Below are 25,118 nucleotides of genomic sequence, written 5' to 3'. Positions count from 1 at the left end.
CTCTGTGAGTTTTAGTTTCCTCATTTGTAAAGAAAGGAGCAGAACTTCTGCGTCAGTGACACATGGAGACATGGGTATATGGGGAGAGTGGCACGCTGGGAAAGGCATGGGAGCTCCCTGTGCCTTCCTACATACCTCGTTCTGTGCGTCTCTCCTATCTGGCTATTACCAAGTTCACCCCCTTCCCCCCAAAAATCAAGGTAGATCATGGACCTAACTGTGAAAACTGAAACTGTGGAGCTTCTAGAAGAAAACATTGGAGAATATATTCATAACTTTGGGGCAGGCAAAGATTTCTTTCATGAGATCCCCAAAGCACTAACTTTAAAAGAAAGAAAAATTGATGAATTGGACTTTATCACAGTTAAAAGTTTCTGCTTATTAAAAGACAGTTAAGAGGGAGGAGGGATAAATTAGGAGCTTGGAATTATATATATTTGTATATATCTGAATCACTTAGCTGTATACCAGAAACTAACACAACAAAGGACTCAGATCCAGAAGTAGAACTCCTATAAATCAATAATAAAAAGAAAAAAAAAAAGCTTAAAATGGGCAAAAAAAAAAAAGAAAAAGAAAGAAAGAAAGAAGAGCAATAATAGACACTACTCCTTAGGCAGCTGCATGGATTGTGTAAAATTAATCTAAATGGTTTTACTGTAATAATTTAATATCTATTCACAACAACCCCTGAGGGAGTTACTATTAACCCCGTTTTACAGATAAGAAAACTGAGACCCAGAGCTATTCAATGACTTACCTGATAACAATGGGGCTAACGAGTGGCAGAGCCAGGACCTCAGCTTGGTAGTATGGCTTTAGAGCCCACACACATTGTATACTAACTCTGCTCAAAAACCCTTTGCTTAATCTCTCCTGGGAAGTTTAAGATGTTTTCCCTTGTCATAACTTAGCCTTGGACATGAGTTTGAGCAAACTCCAGGAGATAGTGAAGGACAGGGAAGCCTGGTGGGCTGTAGTTCATGGGGTTCCAAAGACTCAGACATGACTTAGCGACTGAACAACAGCAACTTAGCCTTATGGTGGGTAAACGCTGAGACTGGACTGTTGTTAGAAGTAATTTAATTTAAGGGATGGAGCTTAAAATCCTTTCAAGAGCAAACATTTGTGCATATTGTGGTCTGCTGTCTGTTGCGGTTCACCAACATCTGAGTTAATTCCTTGAATCTGCTGGTGAAACTGTGAAGTAGGTGCCTATGAGAAAGCATGTATTTGGGAACATAGCAGTCATTGCATTTTCTCCTTTTATTCAGTTGTTCAGTTACATATACACAGGTCTATACCTTTCCCATTTACTGGAGATATCTGAGCCAAGGAAAATGCTAGTTTGGGTATACTTTTTGTATTTTTTCCTAATGTGTCTCTTTTTAAATGAGGGAAGTGTGTGGAAAATAAGACTGCTAGATTGTCTCTGGATCAGGGTCACAAGTCCCATGTAAACTAAGGCCCAGTAGTAGATGTGTTCTCAAACAAGAAACCTTGTATTTTGAATATTCTTGCCTATCTCTTTGCATCGATTCCTTTTCTTCTCATCCTTGAAATTGCCTTAGGTTTATTTTCCTCTCATCTCTTGTAGCTGACATTACACATATGGCATTTATTTACATCTGCTTTTTACAGATTTCTGTTTGTATCCTTCATTTATCTAGGTGAGTGAATATTAACAAGATAACAGAGCTTAAACTAATCATAAGACAAGATGGCAAATGCAGGTCATATTTAAGTATTCTTTGCATAAATCTAAGGAGGTGTTCTTTGCATATAAAGCAAGAAAATGGTAATTATGGGTGTCTTCTCTAGTTATGACAAATCAGGTTATGTATGATCTATTCTTAATATTTGCAGCACAGTGTTGTGAGATGATCTCTGAGAGCCAGAGCCCTAAGTTCCACTGTGTGACCTTGGGCAAGTTATTTAACCTCTCTTATCTCTAATTATTTCTACCTAAAATGATGAGGTGAATTCAAGATCATCTTAGGTTAAAGTTTTTTGGCCTCTACTTTGGATTATTTTTGTAATTGAAAGTAAGGAACAACATTTATTTTTTTAAAGTTATTTTCAAAATATTTCTATAATTAAACTATTTTATCTAAATCAGGTCTTTTTCTCATTTAAGTTTAAAATTGAGAGCTTCACCCATTCCAGAGTAGTGAATATATATACACACAATATATGCTTTCTGATTCATACACACATCTACTTAATACATAGTCTTTATGGTGATGGGACATCTTGAATTTTCTATGATTGTACCAATTAAAAAAAAATTCTGCAGTGTTTCCATATAAGTAATTTTACATCCAAGTACATTCATATATCTCATTTCATTTTAATTCAGAAAATGTGGCCAGTGAATACGTAGTGACCTTGCCTGTAGTTTAATTATGTAAAATATGTTGGTTGTTTGGTCACTGATCAATAAGAGCTTATTTCTCAATTTCTGGCTTTGTTGCTAAAAGCAGGGATTGATGGGTCCAACAATTCCAGCTCCCTTTTCCTCAGGTGGCATTTTCCCAAATGATTCCTGAGTCATCCGTAGAGGAATAATCTGAGGCAGTATGGGTTACAGCTCTGTCACAGCTCTGTGTGTGGACATGCCATAGAGCCCCCCTCACTGCACCACACATCATGGGAAGGTGTGAAGATATGACCCCCCTCTGCTATCCATCTCAAAGGAGAGGAGGGCCATGTGAGGTCTGGGCTACAATAGTGTTTTACATTTCTCTCTGACATGGCTTGTCTGCTCCAGATAAGCGCAAGAACATCTTCAGAATTCTTGAGTGTATTTGGAACGTGAAGGAAAAAAACCAAATCTATTTAAGATTCAGCAGAGGGCCTCAGAAACAGAAGAGCTCAGGCAAGTTACCACTTGTCAATAATTTTTACATAACAGAAGCAGTTTTATTGCTTGTTCTGATTATATAAAGAAAAATTTTCTTTGAGAAAGATTGAAATACATATAAAATTACAGAGAATAAAATAAAAATCATCTGGAAGCCCACCACCCTAAGATATCTAATTAACACTTTTGTTAACTTCCGCACACTTCTCAAGTATACATGCCATTCACATACAGATACTTTTATATACATGGGATGTAATAAATGCTGTTTATTGTGAAGCCTTTAAAAAAATCACATCCATCCCTGGTCGTTGTCCTTGTATCGCCTCCCCCTCAAACAAAGCAAATATTATTAACTGCTGGGTATATATATCTTTTATATACTTTTATCTATATAGATACATAGTTATATATAACCACATATTATAATATATATGCATATATTATAGCATATGGGATAATATTATACTTTTCACTCAATTATATGTCATAGAAATCCCAAACAGAATAACATTATACCTTTTTTATTTTGGCTCATTGATGTTTCATAGAAACCCCTTCAAATCAACCCCTTCAAACCCCTTCAAATTATATCTCTAATTCATTGTCATTAGATACCTGAATATTCCACATCTTAAATGTCTTATAATCCATTAAAAAAAATCTCTCTATTTATAAGCATTTACTTTTTCAGTTTTCTGCCATTCCAAGCTCCTAATTTTTTTCAGCTCAGGCTCATAATTTTTTAACTTTCTAAAATCTATGATGCTGTCTACAAGTCTAAATTTTACTTTCTTCACTTGAATTTTTTTGGTCAGTTATTAACTTGCTATCATGATTTTTAGAAAGTCATCATAATATTTAGGTTTCTTTTGGAATTCTCATTTAGATACATGAAAGGGTCTGCGATTTCTTTCTGTAATTCTGTTATAAAAGAGGTAGTGACCTCTTTTACCCAGACCTTCTCAATATGGTGGTCAGATCATGTTTCCAGCCTCAGGATCTACATACAAATCATTCCGTCAGGAAACTGTTGCTGAAGCAGAAAGGTTCTGGGCAGCTGACGTGGCAACACAGCTTACAGTGTCTGCCAGTTGTGAAGAACAGCAGGCTGTCATGTTGGGATATAGCAGAAGCAGCAGCAGCAACTCCTGATTTAGGGGCAAAAGATGTAAGTACTTACTTTGACCATTAACCAGTTAACACAAAGCAAACTCAAACTGAAGAAGGCTAAGAGGGAATTCAGTTCCCACTAGAGACCCTTTAGAAGATTCATTTGAGAAACATTTGGTCTTAACCAGAGTAGAAAGTTTTCAAGCCGGCACATGGTTTTCAGCAGAAGGGGAAACTCACAGGGTCTTGTTTGAAAAAAAACAAGCTTTAACTGTGGCTAACGCCCCTTTCAAGTCTTAACTCCTCCAAGGACCTGCATACTCTGGCAGGGGCTGTCCCCTGTGGGATAGAGTGCATTGCTAATGTGCAAAAAGGACATGTGATTTCAGCAAAGATAAAAATTTTAGGCAGGTTTGGTTATGGGAAGATCAAAGGAGGCTTCGCACATAGAGTGTTTGAGGGAGGGAGAGAGCCTGCTAAATATTTAAGGTGGATTCAAACTGGTGAAAGCTAACTTAGAGGCAGCGGTGGAAACTTCTATTCTCAAGCTATATAGGTGACCAGGGGCGTGGGGCCTGCCAACCCAATGACAAATGAAGCCCTGGCACGGATCCTTACCTTGAGCTGCTGTTCCTGAGACTGCCACCCTGGAAATCATGTCTGGAGTTTCTGGTATTTTCAGAGTTTCTAAACCATATGTTTATGTGTTGGTGATTTTTTTTTTTTTCCCTGTTGAGATCTTTTACTCTGATGTTCAGCTCTTTATAAAGCCTCACAAAGGATCAGCAGTGGTCCACCCTAAGTGTGGTTAACTTACTAACAGGTATTTCTGATGGTTACCTCTATGCTGGGGGTGCCTAAGTGAACAAGATGAAAGAGGTCTCTGGTCCAATAATGTTTGCTGCCCAGCAGGAAAAGCAGATGTTATGAGAAGAGGCATGAACAGTGGGTGGGGAGTCAGGAGACCTGAATTCTGGGCAAACCATATGGCACTCTGGGCTGCAGTTTCTGTGCTATAAAATGAATGGGTGGGAGGGATAACTGTCAGTAATTGATTCCTTATCTACTGTGAGTTTCTCCCTTGCTGAACAGCTTTTTACCCAGCATTGAATTTGCTTCATGTCTTATTTGGGAATGAGTACTTTATTTATGAAATAAATTTCACATGTCATCAATTAGGCTTTATCAAATTGTGATTTTATTTTTTTAATAATTTTATTTATTTATTTTTTGGCTGTACTGGGTCTTCTTTGCTGCATGGGCTTTCTCTAGCTGCAGCAAGTGGGGGCTACTCTCCAGTTGTGATGTATCGGCTTCTCACAGTGGTGGCTTCTCTTGTTGCGGAGCAGAGGCCCTAGGATGTGCCGGCTCAGAGGTTGTGGCTCCTGGGCTCTAGAGCAGAGACTCAACAGCTGGGGCACACAGGCTTAGTTGTTCTGCAGCACGTGACATCTTCCTGGATCAGGGATCAAACCCGTGTTTCCTGCATTGGCAGGTGACTTCTTTACCACTGAGCCACTAGGGAAACCCAAAATGTGATTTTCTGTGACCTAAACTTGAAGGATCCTTTTTGGATGGGTGCACATATAGTATGATATTGGTAGGAGGAAAGATTGTTTCTGAAAAAGGTATCTTAAAGGTAGCGATTCCACACAGATTCATCTTAAATATCTATTTCCAAATGGTGATCGATTGGAACTTTTCTAACTGCTGTAGATTTTTGAGGAGCAAAGACACAAGAGCCTGGCACTAAGGAAAATGAAATTTCTTAAAATAGGTGTGACCCACAGGCTACAGCTTGACAGAAATTAAATTGAATCAAGAATAAGTCAGGCTGTGCTTCCAATAGAATAGGAAAAAAAAAAAAAACAACAACCTACCACAAGTGACTGTGTGTTACGTCCTCAGCTTTCTGAAACCCAGCACCATCAGCTCAGTCATTTTTAGCTTTGGAAATTGTGGGCATCTCATTAACATGTTTTAATAGAATCTGAAGGATAAGATCAATTTCTTTAACATAATTAGTATGCATATTTCCCCCATCAGCCTTGCCTAGCACCCACCTGGGCATTTATATGTCCCTTGCTGCCTCCAGCCCTTCTCAGTGGCAGAAGTGTACTTCCTGACCCAAGTAATCCCTTCTCCTGGGCTATGAGCTCTATGGCCTCCTAAGGGACCACATCCATCACTCATTTCCCTTGTTCCCCGATCTCTTTAGCTTCTCTTTTACACTGGCTTTCCACTCCACCATAGGGAAAAACATTCAAGTGTCTCCCATTTTATACCAACCAAGCAGCCAGCCAATAAACAACCCTCTTTAATGTTCTACCCCTTTTCTCACCATTCCACGAACCCTATGGAATCCCGCGGATACTTTCAAGTTCCTGTGTAACTTGATCTCTTACTGTTTTTATTCTCTTTACCTCTTCTTATGTCTTGATGCCTTGGTTTCCTTGATGCTGTTCCAACTCCGCCCTCTTAGTCTTCGTGAACTTCTCTTTCTTTGCCTTTTACCTTTAATTCTTCATCTTATTTTTTATTTTAAAGTCTGTGCTGTTCCTTGACAATGTCATTCATGTCCATGACTTTCATTATGACTTGTGTGCTGATAACACGTAAATCAAAACATATACAAATCTTCAGGAAAGAAGCAACATGTAAACTAATAAATACCACCCACCACGCATTTGCGTCCCTGCAGACTTTTCTCAGGAGCTCGTGACTCATATTCACTGTCCGAGACAAGTATATTGGTATATATACTCCCCTGAAAGGCCATTATCTTCCTCTCTAATTGAATATGGTGCGTCACCAGAGCCTGTCCAGCTGGGCTTCCCCTCCATGCCTTTGAACTTACTGATTCCTCTTCTGGAACCACCCCCATGCCTCAATTCACCTGATTAAGTCCTAATTATCCAATAAGGTTTAATGTGTTTTTTCTTTCCTCCTAGGAAGATTTGCTTGAGTTGGTTGCCCTTCTGTGATCATATAAGAGGCTATGTAACTTTTATCACTTTTATCTAAGGTGATTATTTTGTTTGCCTTTCCAGCTGATAGTGAAAACCTAAAAAGCAGAATTATATCCTTATTCCTGTGTCCCTAATGTCTACAACAGCATGAGGCACATACTAGTTATCCAAGAAACTATTATAGATTGAATGAATGGTGGACCAATGGCTGCCTGCAGCTCCAGGTTGCTATTCTATCATCTCAGTCAATCCAGTGGGAAAACTTATTTCTCAGCAGTTCAAGCATAAGCTCTGGGAGCATGCTTTGTAGACGTGTCCCTGGACATGTGCTAACTGCCAAATGAATCACTTCAGGCAGGGAGCTGCAGGACTCTGTCATGTATGAATTTGGTGCCCATTCTTAGAACAGGGATGGGATCAGTCCTAGCCATGCTATATAAACTGAGAGGGGGCAGGGAAGCTCATCATAGAAAAACAAATGATTTATTACCAGAAGCTGGAGGAAAGGAGGCAGGCAGGCAGTAGTAGCACATGTCTGCCACATTGTGTGCAAACAATCTGGATGCTAGGGACAGCTGGGGCTACGCTCTGCTCTGCATGCTGGCGGAGACAGCTGGGACAGTCTCTTCAGTCTCAGCCCTCATCACTGCTGTCTTTAGCCACTCAAGCTGCTATGATGTGACACCATAGACTGGCTAGCTTACAGACTACAGCAGTTTATTTCTTATGGTTTTGGAGGCTGTCAAGCTGAAGGCCAAGGTGCTGGCAGGTTCAGTGTATGGGGAGGGCCTGCTTCCTGGTTCATAGATAGCCATCTTCTCACTTCTCACATCTTCTCACCTGTGTCTTCACAAGGGGCATGGGATCTCTCTGGGGTCTTTTTTTTTTTTTGGGGGGGGTGGTTTATAAGGACACTAATTCCATTTATGAGGACTCTGCTCTCCTGACCTAATCACCCCTCCTCCAAAGTCTCCACAAATACATCAGTCTGGGGATTAGGTTTCAACATACGAATTTTGGAGGGATACAAAAATTCAGTCTTAGCAACTCTTTTTTGCATTCTAGGCTCCAGCCACACGAACGCAAAACCTACTGATGATGTGCTAATGCACAGGTCCTCCTTCACCTCGGAGCCCGTATCGTATCCATCCTCCTGCTGGAACACCTGCTCTCTTGCTATCCCTTCCCTTCTTCCAGATAAACAGACTCACATCCTTCCTGGGTGTGAGCCTTCCTTCATGTGATCTTCACTGAGACGTCTTTCTTTGCTGGGAAGACTCCTCTGCCTAGGTTTGGCACCTCTGGGGTGTGCTTCATCTGTCTCTTACTGCCATCCTCTCCTAGCACTGATCACTGGAGTTGCCTGTTAGCTTGTCTGTAGTCAACTCCAGGAGGATAAGGAACAAACTCACCTCGGTCACTTCCTGTGGCCTGCACTTAACACCTAAGACAGTGCATGGCACATAGTAGGCACTCAGTAAATACATGGTAAATGAAGTACTCAGCTTCTCACCCATTTCTTGGTTGTTAAACAGGAATTGGGATTTTTTTGGGTTTCTTCTACATAGTCCTGGGACTTAGCAGCTTTATTAGAGCAACCGTGGAGAGTCAGCTCATACAGGAGAAAATATTCTTATTACAGTGAATAATGAATCATATGTGTTTAAAATATTATTAACTGAATGAAGGAAATAATTTTTAAAAATTCTCCCGGGGTGAGGCGGTATACCCTAGTCAGGTTCATTCAGTGACATCATCCCTCTAATGAATGTCATTTGGACCAGCGCTAGGACATGGTGTCGCAGTGTCACGATGTCATGGACCATAGAGAGTATTCATCCTTAGTGAAAAAGGAAGTATTCTTAGGAGGTTTGTACAGAAGCTATGTCGCAGAAGCAATGTTGAGCAAGGCAGTAAGTATTTTCTCAGCATGCAGAGAATCTATAACATCCATACATGGACAGCTCCCAGAAAATAATGACCTTTGGCCATCTCCCTTTCTATGACTACAGACATTTATTCTTAGAAAAGAAACTTCTCCATCAGCTTGTCGTGTCCTTCAGTGTCCTCCAGAAACTGAAATCTGAGCTTTGTTTTTTGGCATCATAAGCATCTCCTATGGAAATTGTCCTGGTGTGCTAAATTCAGCATTAGAACAGCACTCCTGGGGATCTCGGCTTTATCTGCAGTCACTTATTCCAGGCCGAGAGAACAAGAATGTGAGTGCCGCTAAAATGCGTGTATGCACTCATGCTGTGCACACACGGGCTATTTCTGTATGTGCAACAGCGGGCAGAGGAGTAGAACCAGCAAAATGGTACGCACCTTTACTGACTGACAAATGAGACAAGGAGGAAACACAGAAGCTAATCTTTGAGTTTCTATTTTTATGAATATATATTCCCATATGTATGTCAAGTTCAGTGAGCCTATTTACAGTGACTGGTAACTTTGAAGTGAATGGAATGGGTATTTAAATAATTGCAATTTTGTATTCAATATGCTTGCATGTGTGCTAAATTGCTTCAGTCGTGTCTGACTCTTTGCCACCCCACAGACTGTAGCCCGCCAGACTCCTCTGTCCATGGGATTCTCCAGGCAAGAATACTAGAGTGGATTGCCATGTCCTCCTCCAGAGACCTTCCTGACTCAGGGATCACACCTGTGTCTCATATCTCCTGCGTTGGCAGGTGGATTCGTTACCACTAACACCACCTGGGAAGCCCGGTATTAAATATTTCACATGGTTTTTACTAACCAGTATGCTTTTCTGAACAAAGCCTTGAGTAGAGGTCCTGTGATTGATTTTTTGCCACTTGATGACTGATACTGACACTGCATGAGTTTGGTGAAATCTCTTACCTTTTCTGGACTCACTGTCATTGCCCCTAAACAGACAAACTCTGCCAATACCCCTGGGTGATATAAATAAAGAACCAAGGATGCCTGTCTTGGGGGAAGACAAGCTAAGAATGCAGTGGATTGTGATGATGAGAGAGAGAGATCAGGAGAAAAATTAAAAGCAATAACTGAAGATTAGATTTGAAGCCAATGATAAAGGCCAGCTAAGATAAAAGCTACGAACTACTATGATAAGAGAACCTAAGAACTTACACCCTGGACAGCCCAGAAGGGAATGCTCCTGCTATGATCTTTTACACAATGACACTGGCAACAAGCACTGGTGAACTCTTCCTATGTGCAGGCACCATGCCAAGTGCTTTTCCTAGCTCGTGCATTCATCTGGCATCAAATATTCATTGAGCACCTCCTAGATGCCATGAACAGTACATTGTCTTACTCATCCTACAACAACCTTGTGAAAATATCTATTATTATACAATCACTTAACAAATAAGAACACTCAGGTTAAGTACTCTACTTGAAGTCTTACAGTTAGTCAGGGGAGGCTCTGGGACTCCAATCCAATTCACACTGCAAAGCCTGAGCCCTTAACCATCGTATTGTATCATACTCATGAGCTTTGCCTACAGTAGGTAAGGAACCTGGAAGATGATGCTGTGAAAGTGCTGCACTCAATATGCCAGCAAATTTGGAAAAGTCAGCGCTGGCCACAGGACTGGAAAAGGTCAGTTTTCATTCCAATCCTAAAGAAAGGCAATGCCAAAGAATGCTCAAACTACTGCACAATTGCACTCATCTCACATGCTAGTAAAGTAATGCTCAAAATTCTCCAAGCCAGGCTTCAGCAGTACGTGAACCGTGAACTTCCAGATGTTCAAGCTGGTTTTAGAAAAGGCAGAGGAATCAGAGATCAAATTGCCAACATCCGCTAGATCATCAAAAAAGCAAGAGAGTTCCAGAAAAACATCTATTTCTGCTTTATTGACTATGCCAAAGCCTTTGACTTTGTGTGGATCACAATAAACTGTGGAAAATTCTGAAAGAGATGGGAATACCAGACCACCTGACCTGCCTCCTGAGAAACCTATATGGAGGTCAGGAAGAAACAGTTAGAACTGGACATGGAACAACAGACTGGTTCCAAATAGGGAAAGGAGTACGTCAAGGCTGTATATGGTCACCCTGCTTATTTAACTTCTATGCAGAGTACATCATGAGAAACGCTGGGCTGGAGGAAGCACAAGTTGGAATCAAGATTGCTGGGAGAAATATCAATCACCTCAGATATGCAGATGACACCACCCTTATGGTAGAAAGTGAAGAGGAACTGAAAAGCCTCTTGATGAAAGTGAAAGAGGTGAGTGAAAAAGTTGGCTTAAAGCTCAACATTCAGAAAACGAAGATCATGGCATCCGGTCCCATCACTTCATGGCAAATAGATGGGGAAACAGTGGAAACAATGTTGGCGTGCTGCAATTCATGAGGTTGCAAAGAGTCAGACACGACTGAGCGACTGAACTGAACTGAAGGAACCTGGAATACAGAGAGGCAGAGGTTTATGGCAAACCTCTATTTAACAGGCACTGTGGTGTTTTGCCATAAATGATTTCAGTCTATCTGCATCACAGCCCTGTGAGGTACTTTTTCAGTGCAGTTCAGTCCAGTCGCTCAGTCGTGTCTGACTCTTTGTGACCCCATTTCCTGCTGCACGCCAGGCCTCCCTATCCATCACCAACTCCCAGAGTTTACTCAAACTCATGTCCATTGAGTCAGTGATGCCATCCAACCATCTCATCCTCTGTTGTCCCCTTCTCCTCTCGCCTTCAATCTTCCCCAGCATCAGGGTCTTTTCAAATGAGTCACTTTGCATCAGATGGCCAAAGTATTGGAGTTTCAGCTTCAAAATCAGACCTTCCAATGAATATTCAGGACTGATGGACAGGGAGGCCTGGCGTGCTGTGGTTCATGGAGTCACAAAGAGTTGGACAAGACTGAGCAACTGAACTGAACTGTACTGATTTCCTTTAGGATGGACTGGTTGGATCTCCTTGCAGTCCAAGGGATGCCCAAGAGTCTTCTCCGACACCACAGTTCAAAAGCATCAATTCTTCGGTGCTCAGCTTTCTTTATAGTCCAACTCTCACATCCAGACATGACTACTGGAAAAACCATAGCTTTGATGAGATGGACATTTTTTGGCAAAGTAATGTCTCTGCTTTTTATTATGCTATCTAGGTTGGTCATAGCTTTTCTTCCAAGGAGCAAGTGTCTTTTAATTTCATGGCTGCAGTCACCATCTGCAGTGATTTTTGAGCCCCCCAAAATAAAGTCTGTCACTGTTTCCACTGTTTCCCCATCCACTTACCATGAAGTGATGGGACCAGATGCCATGATCTTTGTTTTCTGAATGTTGAGTTTTAAGCTAGCTTTTTCACTCTCCTCTTTCACTTTCATCAAGAAGCTCTTTAGTTCTTTGCTTTCTGCCATAAGGGTGGTATCAGTTGCATATCCGAGGTGATTGATATTTCTCCTGGCAATTCCAGCTTGATTGATTTATCTTGTGCTTCATCCAGCCCAGTGTTTCTCATGATGTACTCTGTATATAAGTTAAATAAAGAGGGTGACAATATTCAGCTTTGACGTACTCCTTTCCCTATTTGGAACCAGTCTGTTGCTCCATGTCCAGTTCTAACTGTTGCTTCCTGGCCTCCATATAGGTTTCTCAGGAGGCAGGTCAGGTGGTCTGGTATTCCCATCTCTTTCAGAATTTTCCACAGTTTATTGTGATCCACACAAAGTCAAAGGCTTTGGCATAGTCAATAAAGCAGAAATAGATGTTTGTCTGGAACTCTCTTGCTTTTTTGATGATCTAGCGGATGTTGGCAATTTGATCTCTGGTTCCCCTGCCTTTTCTAAAACCAGCTTGAACATCTGGAAGTTCACGGTTCACGTACTGCTGAAGCCTGGCTTGGAGAATTTTGAGCATTATTTTACTAGCATGTGAGATGAGTGCAATTGTGCGTTAGTTTGAGCATTCTTTTGACATTGCCTTTCTTTGGTACTTTTTAGACTTTATTTTAAAAATGAGGAGACTGGGACTGATAAGGTTGGAATGATGGTTTTCCAAAGGCACATGGCTGAGAAGTGGCGATGTTAAAACTAAATCCAGATTTCAATTCCTATTTCCTTTCTCCTGTGCCTTTGCTATTTCCCAAAGTGATTGAGGGAAGGAAATTGCACAAGGAAACATAAATGGGTTGGGGCTGTGAAACCTAGAGAGGAGAAGAAGGCTAAGCGGCATGACATTTCCTCCTATTTGAGGAGTTTAAGTGAGTTTGAGTCATGTATGTGTGTTACCATCAAGGAAGAGTATCTTCATTTTTGAAAATATTTATTTCTTTGGCTGCATCAGCTCTTAGTTGCACAGGCTCAGGAGTTGCAGATTGTGGCCTTAGTTGCTCTGTGGCATGTGGGGTCTTAGTTCCCCAACCAGAGATTGAACCTGTGTCCCCTGCATTGGAAGGCAGATTTTTAACCACTGGACCACCAAGAAGCCCAAAGGGAGAATAATTTAACTCTAAAATATTGAGGTGTGTTTCTATAAGGAGTCTGAGGACTTACCAACTGGAGAACAAACACTTCCTGCCCCAGGTAAAGCAGAGAGTCATTGGCCGCCTAGGTACTCTATAGAGTCTTATGTAAGAGAGAATTTTTATCCAGCAGTGGAAAGCTTGGAGTGCTACAGGTCTGGAAATCAAAGAGCTGTATGCCTTGGCCTGAGTCTCTCTGGCTTAGACACTTAGACATCACCTGCATGGATGGATTCCTTCCAGAGATTCTTCCCAGCTCATCAATTATGTGTCCAAATGTCTGCTCTTGTTCAAATGTGTCTCTCAAACCTTTCCATCAAATGGCAGGGAGTGACTCCTGGGGATGCAAGGTATGTGTATGTGAACATGTGACTGTGTGGGATGTGTGTGTACCTGTTTCGGTGAAAGTATGAAATTTTTTTGAAGTTTTTCATGTTTTGTTGTAAAAAGTAATACAGATTTGAGTTTTATTCCATTATATTCCTTATTATAATATTTTTGTTTGTTAAAAATTAAGGTAATATTTTAATTTGCTTATAAAATAAAATTAGTGCTGATCCTGTGGCATCCTGACGGTGGCTACAAGTTGTCCAGTGTGAGAAGCATAGGACTGCATTGTCATGAAGTTTCTAATTCTGAAGTTCTTAGCTTAACCCATTGTTTTATGTCATATGTAGTTGTGTGACATAGTCTCTCAATTTTTCCCTGATCTCATGGTTCAGTGGGGACACTGGGTTAAATGTAGAGGAGGAGCTGTGGATTTCAGAGCAGTAATGGATAACCAATTAATTCCTGACTGATGACTTGTACTGAATTCTTCCTGAGCACTTTATAGCATTTTCAGGGAAATGGTAACAGTTAACATTTATTGAGCATTTAGTATACATCACATTTATAGTTTTTTAATCTAAAAATGTACCCTTAAATTATAGCTCTCTGAGAAAGGTTCTGTTATTATTGTTCCCATCTTATAGAGCAAGAAAAGGAGATATAGAATAACTTGCCCAAGTTCACAGAGCTAGCAGGTAGTGGAGCTGAAATTCACACTCAGCTTTATTCTGTCTATTTCCAGTTGGCTTTGGGGGCTTGGAGGACTCTCCCAGCATTTATAGCCTTTTATTTCATTTAGCAGGTGCGTGAGTCATCTTTGCCTGATGGAAGCTTGATGTGGGGTTAAAAGTCAGAGCAGTATCCATCTGCCATCCCACTCATCCAGGTGCAGGGGGCATCGATAAAAAGGGAAGGGTGAAGAGAGGAGAGACTGAGGCCCCATCTCCTTCACTTCTAGGGTAAGAGCAGCAGTCCCAGGATTGGCCTGGGTAGCTCATGCTGCCTGTGCCAGGTTAATTGTCTCTGGCCCTTATACCAGGTTTTCCTGGCACATGTCCTTGCTGATAATGGAAATGCTGACAGACATGTGCTGCTATGCCTGTCACCTGCCACCCAACCCTCCTGAAGAAGGAGGTTTAACCCTTGGTTGCCAATCCCTGGCTGAGGCCATGAACTCCATATCTCCAAGGCAGGCTCCAGGGGCTGGCTTTGCTGGAGTCTACAGGCTGCTCTGTGCTAAACCTTCCCCTCCCCGCCCCGCCCCTGACTGCTTCCTGGAGCCAGCGCTATGAGATGCTAGCTGACTAAAAAGCACTTCATTGTATCAGATGTTTTTGGAAAGTCTGAGGTTGGCATTATCCAGTCATTCCCCTTTAACTGAAGTTTTACATTTTGAATCATGATTGAATGTTTTTCTTTTGCTGTCTTATTGGAGAAGCCTCTTATGTATTTCTAGGCACCTCCCTTAAACAAGGTATGCAGAGAATTTGTGTTTCTGTCTCATTTATGCCCTATGTGGTGCCCCTTCCACCAGTCTTCAGTCAGTCCCCTTAACTCACTGCCTTAACATTCCCTTTTACTTTCCCTAGGAACTCTCTGTCAGAGTTTAATTCTATACTCAGGCTGGGAAAACTACTGGATACAATCTGCAGCCAAGACTGTTGCTAGACATCTCAGAGGTCCATTCATCTATGGATGAAGTCTTTATTGTGCTTTGTCACACACCAGATGCTGTGCTAGGCCCAGTGGTCATAGCATGGACAAACCCCCAGATGCTCAATGTCCTCATGGAGCTTCAGATCCATCCAAGGGTCCAGTAACAGCTGCCTTTCCTGCCTACTGCTTCCTCTGAGGACATGTTCCAGGTTAAAGCCCACTCCTGTTTTCCACATTGGCCAATCCAAACCATCACCATATTTTCAAGTTTATCAACATAAGCTCACTTTGATCTCTAGCAGTCTATTCTGCAGAGAAGTCTCAGTAACTATCCAGTCCCTTTTTGAACAGACTTGTCTCCATCCAAGCCTATCTTCACCGCTTTTATCTCTTTCTTGGAGGAAAAAATGCCCTTTCTTTAAGCTAGGCTTAACTGTTACTTCTATACTTCCGTACGATCAGCCTCTTTTGAGATTTAGTCCTTCAGTAATTTTGTTTCTGTATCTCCAATCTCCACATGAATCAGCATTTAACCTTTTCCATCTTGTCCACACTAAGCCAGTTTTTCAATCTGGAGTGCTTTTCATAGTAGTCCTGGCTATTGTCCCCTCTTCTTCATACCCAGGCTTCTCAAAAGAATAATTCTTCCTGTCTCCTTTTACTTACTTTCCATTTGCAGCACAAGTGATTTCTGTGTATAATTCCTCACACCATTGACTGTATTTCCAAGGAAATTGTTTGTGTCATGATCATCAAACCTCCTTATTGGCAAAACCAGTGTAGGGAGAATACTTTCACTGTTGCCTCTTTCAATGTCTCTCCTACATTCGGCATTGTCGATGACTCTCCCATTTCCGAAGCCATCCCTTTCCCTGGCTTCTGGGACACCATTCTCTCCTGGCTTTCAGCCCACCTTCATTATTGTCTTTCACAGGCTCCTCTTTCTGTGTCCAGCTTTTCAGTATCTACTGCTTCAATGAACTGAAAACTTCTTTAGGGAAAGGATTATGTTATTAATCTCAGTGTCCCCAGTGCAAGTGACAATGCTGGGCATGGAGTGGGCGTTCAATAAAGACTTGTTTCGTGAATGTATGACTTCCAGAATCATCTTTCCAGAAGAGCAGATTGCACGCAGCCAACCAATCTTGGAAGCTTTGGGGACTCACTGCTCTGTTTTAGCAAATTGGGTAAATAATTAATTACTGCTATGACAGGACCACATTTGGATATAGTATTGATTAAAAACCATGTTAGTTGACTTTGTCTTTGAAAACAAGTTTATTGTAGAAAAGTTAGAAAACTTGAACAGCTGGAAGAAAAAAATAAAATCATCCATAGACCCATTACCCAGACAAATAATTACTGATCATCTGTTGGCATAAGGCCTCTCAGTTCGTTTCCTAAATTTTTACTTTCAGAAAAGAAATGGGGTCAAGCCTGGAGAGTATCTCAGCTAATGAGCTGGCCTTTGTAAGGCTCACCAGTCATTAAATCCTAGTGCTCAGGGATTCAGGGCAAACCTGACCTGGATCTAGGTGGGTGTTCACATCTAGCAGCACTATTATGGTGGGAAGAGATTAGCTGCAATGCGGGAGACCCGGGTTCAATCCCTGGGTCAGGAATATCCTTTGGAGAAGGAAATGGCAACCCACTCCAGTACTCTTGCCTGGAAAATCCCATGGACAGAGGAGCCTGATAGGCTACAGTTCATGGGGTCACAAAGAGTTGGACATGACTGAGCGAATTCACTTTCACTTTTCTTTCCAGTTCCAGTGGACAGTTGGCATACAGAATAGAAATTGGGCAAGAGGACAGGACACTTGGGGAAGGGAAAAATGTTAAGACTATAACTGTTTCAGCATATGAGAGCCTATGGGCTCATGTGAGGGCCCTGCAGTCAGGACTTGAGGTGACAAGACCAATTTTAGCCCAACTCCTGTCGGGGATGAGCTGCTAATGTACTGTCAAACTGAGTGAATTTTGTTAGAAACCAGGAAGACTTGAGCTGCCAGGCTGAAAGACTTAGTAACTGTTGATTTATGGGGCCAGGGAAGGCAGGGACTGATAAATCCCAAACCTTTTGGAGTGCTGAAACCCCATACAATCTGTTTCATTTCATGACCCATATAACTGTGGTATGCCATATGTCTACATAAAATAATTAAAGCTAATTAAAATTAATTTTGGTTGGTGAGTATATGAAGAGTTTCATAATAACTCTTGAGATGACTGGAGAGGCTTTGGGACGTCACAAAAGGAGCATTTGCAATAATGGGGCTAGATGTTTAACCCAGGCGTGTGAGATGAAAGCTAGAAATAGAATGACAATTCTGTGGTTGAAAGAACACTGGACTAGGAGTTAGGAGTTGTAACCATTGTGCCGGGAAAGTGATTATCTGAAAACAACAACAGCCTGGTTTTGCAACACTTGCCAGTTTCTGTGCTGTAAATACCCCCACTGTGGTGGACTTCAAATTATCAACAGTTTTACTGTTGGCTCACATAATTCTTGAATAATTCATAATCACACTTTGGTAAGCCCAATGCAAGACAAGTCCCGTACATCTAGATCATCTTAACTGAGCTTCTAGCTAGCTTTGTGATGTTGACTAAATCACTTTATCTCTCTGGATCTGGTTTTATCACCAACCAAATGAAGTTGCTAAAATAACCTGTAAGGTCTTCCAAAGCTAACATTTCAGTGACACAGCGGTGTTATAGGGAAGGGGTGTGCTGTGCTGTGCTTAGGTGCTCAGTCATGTCTGACTCTTTGCGACCCCATGGATGTAGCCCTCCAGGCCACCTCTGTCCTTGGGGATTCTCCAGACAAGGATACTCGAGTGGGTTGCCATGCCCTCCTCCAGGGAGTCTTCCCAACCCAGGGATCTAACCCAGGTCTCCCACATTGCAGGAGGATTCTTTACAGTCTGAGCCACTAGGGAAGCCCAAGAATACTGAAGTGGGTAGCCTGGCCCTTCTGCAGAGGATCTTCTTGACCTGGGAATTGAACTGGGGTCTCCTGCATTGCAGGCAGATGCTTTACCAGCTGAGCTACCAGGGGAGCCCTTGGGGCAGGGCTAACATCATGTTATAAGCCAAAAGAGTTATATCAGATTTTCATGAATGTTATTGTGAGATATTGGGACACATAATTTGACATCTGAGACTGTGTTGTAATCAACCATGTTCTGATTCCTGTGGTCATTGTGTGTGTCCTTTTCCAGTACTTCTTCCCTGGAGGATTAAAAATGACAGGTTATTAGTGAGCCAAGCCTCAGAGCCCACCAGTGGGGTTAGAAACCACGACCCAGAGTCAGAGAATTCTACATTCAGCTGTCATGACCTTGGAATCAGTTGAAGGGCTGTGGCAAAAGCTTTTTCTTAAAACACTAGTTAATTAATTAGGCTCTTTCAGGTCTTAATTTCAGCATGTAGGATCTTCCTTGTGGTGCACGGACTCCCTAGTTGTGGCACTCAGGTCCAGATTGTGTGGGCTCAGTTGCTCCATGACCTGTGGGATCTTAGTTCCCTAACCAGGAATTGAACCCTTGTTCCCTGGCTTGCAAGATGGCTTCTTAACCATCGGACCACCATGGAAGTTCTCTGTGTCATAATCTTATAGCTTAGATACCTTAGCCCATCTGATCATGAGATCAACCATGGACCATTAGTCCAGGCCTTCCCTGGACTAATAAACTGCATGACAGGTTAATTTGCTCAAAGATTTTTGATGACAAGGACTGTGTCCTTCATATTTATGTGTGTCAAATCCTAACACATAATAAGGACTCAGTAAGTGTTTGTTGAAAGAAAGGATAAACATCTGAGCCTTTTTAGAACAAATTCTGAATTTGATTTGTATTTTCTCCCAGCTCTATTGAGATGTAATTGATGTATAACATTGTACACATTTAAGGTAGACAGCATGATGATTTGCTAAATTTTAAAATATTAATTCAAAGGTAGACATGAGCTTCTTTGTGTTCACCTGAAGAAATTTATTTTTCAAACAAGAGAAATTATTTTCTTGTTGTAATAGAAACTTCTCAGTGCCTTCAATTCAGTATTGAGCATTTAAATTTGCCTTCCATCTGGATAATACAACTGATGCACAGTCAGAATCCAATGGTGAGAAATTCGAATGAGAAAAACATAAACCAGCCATTTACTACCCACCAGTGAATACTCTGGGCTTCTCCGGTGGCTCAGATGGTAAAGAATTTGCCTGCAATACAGGAGACCTGGGTTTGATCCCTGGGTTGGGAAGATCCCATGGAGAAGGAAACGGCAACCCACTCCAGTATTCTTGCCTGGAGAATCCCATGGACAGAGGGGCTGGGTGGGCTACAGTCCATGGAGTCACAAAGAGTCGCACACGAGTGAGCAAATAACACACACAGTGTGTACTCTGCCTACCTCAGCCAGTAGAATTAGATTATCTCCTTTGAAACGAAAAGAAATACTTATTTATAAAGCATACATAATTATATATCATTACCAACATTTAAAGGCATACCTCATTTTATATCGCTTCACTTTATCGTGTTGTTTTACAGCCTGAAGTCTTGGGGCAAAGCTGCGTTGAGCAAGTCTCACGGCACCACTTTCCCAAAAGCACTTGCTCACTTTGTGTCTCCACATCACATTTTGGTAATTCTGGCAATATTTCCCTTGTTTTCTTTTTCATTTTGTACACTGGCAGTATTTTAGATTTTTCCATTGTGATCATATCTGTTGTGGTGATCTGTGATCAGTGATGTTTGACATTACTATTATAATTGCTTTGGCAATTTTTAGCAGTAGAGTATTTTATATTTATTTATTTGTGTTTGGCTGTGTCAGCACCTAGTTGTGGCTCGAGGGCTCAGTAGTTGTGGGTTTAATTGCCCTGCGGCATGTGGGAACTTAGTTCCCCAACCAGGGATCAAACCCGTGTCCCCTGCATTGGAAGGCAGATTCTTAACTACTGGGTCACCAGAGAAGTCCCCAAGGATTTTAAAATTAAGGGATATATGTTACAGACCTTGTGTTCTTTATTTATGTTTGGCTGCACTGGGTCTCTTTTGCTGCACGTGGGCTTTCTCTAGTTGCAGCGAGCAGGCTTCTCCTTGCAGTGGCTTCTCTCGTTGCAGAGCATGGGCCCCAGAGCATGGGGCATGGGCTTAGTTGTCCCATGGCCTATAGAATCTTCCAGACCAGGGATCAAACCTGTGTCCCTGGCATTGGCAGGTGGATTCCCAACCACTGGAGCACCATGGAAGTCCTGCATTTTTTGTATTTTTTTAGACATACAGCTATTGCACACAATAGACTACAGTATCATGTACAACATAACTTTTACATGCACTGGGAAACCAACAGATTCGTATGACTCACTGTATTTCAGTGGTCTGGAATTGAACTTGCAATGTCTCTGAAGTCAGCATGTGGTCCTCATGATGACTCTTCTAAGTTAAGTGTTGTTATTTCTCTTTCAGGGGATCTTCCTGACCCAGGGTTCAGACGCATGTCTCCTGAGTCTCTTGCATTGGCAGGTGGATTCCTTACCACTGAGCCATCTGGGAAAACCCACCTTGTTATTCCTCTTTCAGAGAAGAAACAGAGGTTGAGCAATAGAGCCTCCCGTGGCCCAGACAGGAGTTAACAACGCATAGGTGGCACTCTTCTCCCCAGGCCAGGCTGCCTCCGGGCTTTCCGCACTTCCTCTCCTTCAGGTCTCTGTTCTTTGTTTGCTGGGCAGGTTTGGATTCTTTCACATGTGCAGGAACCTGGCTCAGCCCACTACCAGGCAAACAGAAGCAGCAGCCTCTGACTGGGTTCTGGGCAAACACGCTAAGCTGGGTCTGGATGAAGGAGGGAGCTGGGCTGTACTTTGCCCTCGTGAATCAGCCCATGGAGGCTGGGCAGTTGCAAAGGTAGCTGACAGGCTGTAGATCTGAGAGCCAGGTAAGTCTTGGTAGATGTGGCACCTGGACTTTGACAGTGTCTAGGAGGGGAGAAGACACTCCTGGAGCGTGCGAAGGGAAGGTGGCGGCTGTCAGAGCAGGTGTGTGGGGACTCTGGCGCCCTTGTAGGCTTTGTCTTGGCTGTGCTTGCTGTGCTGTCAAATTAGGAAAGGCAATATTGACCTCAGTGGGGCCAGGGAAGGTCATTTATGTGGATGTGTGAGTATGACTTGTCCCTGTGCTTGCAATGCCTTTATTTGGAGTATCTTAAGTGCTTTTCATTTGGGGTCCTTAATTGTAACCTGAGCCCTAACAAGCTGGTATTGATATCTTGGCAACAGAAATCAACTGGAGTTGACTTTGGTGAAGGGAGTGGGTAATGTGTCTTTGCAGTCAGAGAAGGGCTGTCTAGTGAAAATATCTGGGGATGAAGTGGAAGAGGCTTTCGTCTTCTTTTTTTTTTTAATAGTTTTTTTTTTGCTGTGGACCATTTTTAAAGTTTCTATTTATGAATTTGTTTCAGTGTTAGTTCCTGTTTCATGTTTTTTTTTTTTTTGGCCATAATGCATGTGGGATCTTAGCTTCCTGACCAGGGATTGAACCCACACCCCCTGCACTGGAAAGTGAAGTCTTAACCACTGGACCACCAGGGAAATCCTGAGGCTTTCTTCTTGTTGAGCTTCCTTGTGTCCAAATGCTTTCAAATCCCATAGGCCTTCAGGAAGGACTCAGGTAGCCTTTCACTGTGTCTGGGGCATTTGGCCTTTGCTGGGATTTGCTGGAAAAGGCTCTCGTTACACCTGACTTTTTCAAGGAAGTAAGCTGACATGGGAAGGAAGATGCAAGTTTTCCTGAGCTGTGATTGTTCTGGAGGTAGAAGGCATTTCTGCTCCTTGTTCTTCTGGAGCATTCTGCTCACAGCTCTCTGCTCATAGCTGTGGACCCTGGCTCCGCAGCGTTGGAGCAGAGTGACGTCTTGATTTCAACACATACACCCTTTGACCTTTGCTTCTGATATTTATTATTATATTGAGCTGGGAGTTTCAGGAGTGGGAGCAAGTTGTGGATCTGATTAGAACTTTTCAACCTAACATAGTTCCCAAGAGAGAAGAAACATGGGATCTGATGGAGCCATGTATCCTCCTGACACAGGAGACTTCTGAGCAGCTGTAAGGGGTGATGGGTGCTTTTCTTTGAAGGCAGCTGGGTGCCAGTGCTCTGTGATACAAGCAGAGAAGCTTGGAAGGTAACTTGTCATTGGGAGCTATATCCCAGTTTGAAGAATAAGTGGGGAAAACCAGTTTGATCCTGGGGAGACTTCCAGGTTTTAAAATCTCCAGGCAGGAGACACAGCTCTCTAGTTTGTCGCAGAAGCAATCCCAAACCCTGTGTCTCCTCACCTCTCCTGGAGGAGGGGCAGGCATGGGCAAGTTATAGAGCATAGTTCTCTAAGACTTTAAGGATTTAGAAAAGATGTCTCTTGAAGTCACTTTAAGCTGCTTCTTCTTCTTTTTAAACATCTGTTGATTTGGCCATGCTGGGTCTTAGCTGTGGCAGTGGGATCTTTGTTGCAGGTGTGGGCTCCAGAACAAGCAGGCTTCAGTGGCTGTGGGATGTAGGCTTAGTTGCCCCGAGGCATGTGGGTTCTTTCTTGACCAGGGATCAAACCTGTGCCCCCTGCATTGGCAGGAGGATTCTTCACCACTGGACCACCAGGGAAGTCCCTAAGCTTCTTTTTATCTAGGAAATCTTTTCAGCTACTCACCCTATGCTAATCTCTATCTCTGATAACACTGTTATTTATTGAACCACTACTGTATACCAGGCATAGTGTTCAGCACTTTACATAAGTATCCCTAACACTGAGAGTGACCCTGTCAGCTAATGAGTACAGTCCTTATTTTATGGGTAAGGAAATTAAGGCTGGAACAATTTAACTCGCTAATAAGTGGCAAAGTCAAGATTTTTTTTTTATTAGAAAATGATGTATTTATTTATTTATTTTTGGTCGTGCTGGGTCTTTGTTGCTGCATGCGGGCTTTTTCTAGTTTGGGAGTGTTTCTCACCCATGGGCTTCTCATCGTGGTGGCTTCCCCTGTTGCAGAGCACAGGCTATAGATGTACACGCTTCAGTAGCTCCAACATGTGGGCCCTAAGGCTCGTGTGCTTCAGTAGCTGTGGCTCTCGGGCCCTAGAGAACAAGGCTCAGTAGTTGTGGTGTGCAGGCTCAGTAGTTGTGGCTCACAGGCTTTAGCTACTCCTTGGCATGCGAGATCTTCCTGGTGTGCCTAGTTAACTTCAGTTGTGTCCAACTCTTTGTGATCCACTGGGCTGTCGCCCGCCAGATTCCTCTGTCCATAGGATTTCCCAGGCAAGAATACTGGCATGGATTGCCATGCCCTTCTCCAGGGGGTCTTCTCGAGCCAGGGATTGAATCCATGTCTCTTTAGTTTCCAGCACTGGCAGGCAGATTCTTATCCACTTTACCACCAGGGAAGTTCAGACTTAGGATCTGATCTGGGTCTAGCTCTGTCTAAAGCCCACTTTATTTCTATGACAGCACAGGGCCTCCTGAATGACTGTTTGTTGGTGGAATAGGTGAGCACGCATGTCTTAATTGGAATACTTTGACTGTGTTTTGGAGCTTCATATATTGCTGTTCTCTCTCCCAGGCCTCCCACATCTATTGTTGCTCCCAATATACTTTAAAATTTTCATAACAACCTCAATATAATTGTCTAGCCTATTAGTTATTTCAAGTATCTGCTTGCGATTTTTTTCAGGTGTCTCTGTCTCAGTGCCTGTGTGGTTTGTTTTAGATAGAATCGCCAGTCCAGGTTTGATGCAGGATACAGGATGCTTGGGGCTGGTGCACTGGGAAGACCCAGAGGGATGGTATGGGGAGGGAGGTGGGAGGGGGGTTCAGGATGGAGAACACGTGTACACCCGTGGCGGATTCATGTTGATGTATGGCAAAACCAATACAATATTGTAAAGTAATTAGCCTCCAATTAAAATAAATAAATTATTATTTTTTTTTAAAGAAGATTTTTGAGGACCATGAGTGCTTCTTTCACAAAACCCAATTAAACATCATGCTTGGATATAGGCCTAAAATGATTATTATTATTATTATTTTTTGGTCTGGCAGGAAGATAAAATAACTACACAGCTGACTCAAAACACTAGAGAAATTCAGAAGATCTAGGATGGAACCTTGGATTCCCCAGAGGCTGCCTCAGCCATCGGGGAGGCCCCCAGCACCATCAAAGGATCCAGACCGAGGGCTTCGGAGAGATAGATACTATCAGCCTATTCCTCACTCTTGGCACAATGGAGAGAGGGTCCATCAAAGGCAAGACATGGGCAGGAGCCCCCAGCCACAGCAGGACCGCAGAGCAGACCACCAGGAGCCTCACTATGCAGCCAGATCTGGGGAATGGCATCCACCTGTGCCCGGGGTTGACTATTATGAAGGCGGTTATCCCAGTCAGTTGTATTCAAGGTATGAGTTTAGAGCTTGGACTTGACCCAGCTCTCCTAAATGCTTACGAACAGATGGTTCTTTTCCGTCTTCCTTTTCCTTTTATTTCTCTTCTTCCTTTTCCTCCTCCTCCTCCACTGACTTAGCTAAACCCTTTCCTCTCCCAGGCTGGATTTTGGTTACTGAAAATATAGTTTATTTCCTTTTGTTAGTCTTTAGGGGAGCTTCTTAAGAAGCCATAACAACGCGATTGGGTGTTGGGGGCAGAGGAGAGGGTAGAAAGAATGGTGAAATTCAAGACGG

The 25,118-nt window shown here is 42.5% G+C and overlaps 1 protein-coding gene across 2 annotated transcripts in view; it reads left to right on the top strand.

Moving 5' to 3' along the window:
- Positions 1 to 24,505: 24,505 nt before the first annotated feature.
- The window catches only part of SEC16B (SEC16 homolog B, endoplasmic reticulum export factor), a 48,493-nt gene continuing 47,880 nt past the window's right edge, over positions 24,506 to 25,118 (top strand). For both annotated transcript variants that reach the window (XM_068986069.1, XM_068986071.1), the window contains exon 1: positions 24,506 to 24,836. In XM_068986069.1, coding sequence (XP_068842170.1) covers positions 24,541 to 24,836 — 296 coding nt within the window. In that variant the 5' untranslated portion in view covers positions 24,506 to 24,540. The remainder of the gene's footprint in view (positions 24,837 to 25,118) is intronic.

The sequence above is a fragment of the Capricornis sumatraensis genome, chromosome 14 (assembly GCF_032405125.1).
Source record: "Capricornis sumatraensis isolate serow.1 chromosome 14, serow.2, whole genome shotgun sequence".
NCBI classification, from domain to species: Eukaryota; Metazoa; Chordata; class Mammalia; order Artiodactyla; family Bovidae; genus Capricornis; species Capricornis sumatraensis.
The sequence above is the reverse complement of the archived record's forward strand: the minus strand, read 5'-3'. Positions and strand labels throughout refer to the sequence as shown.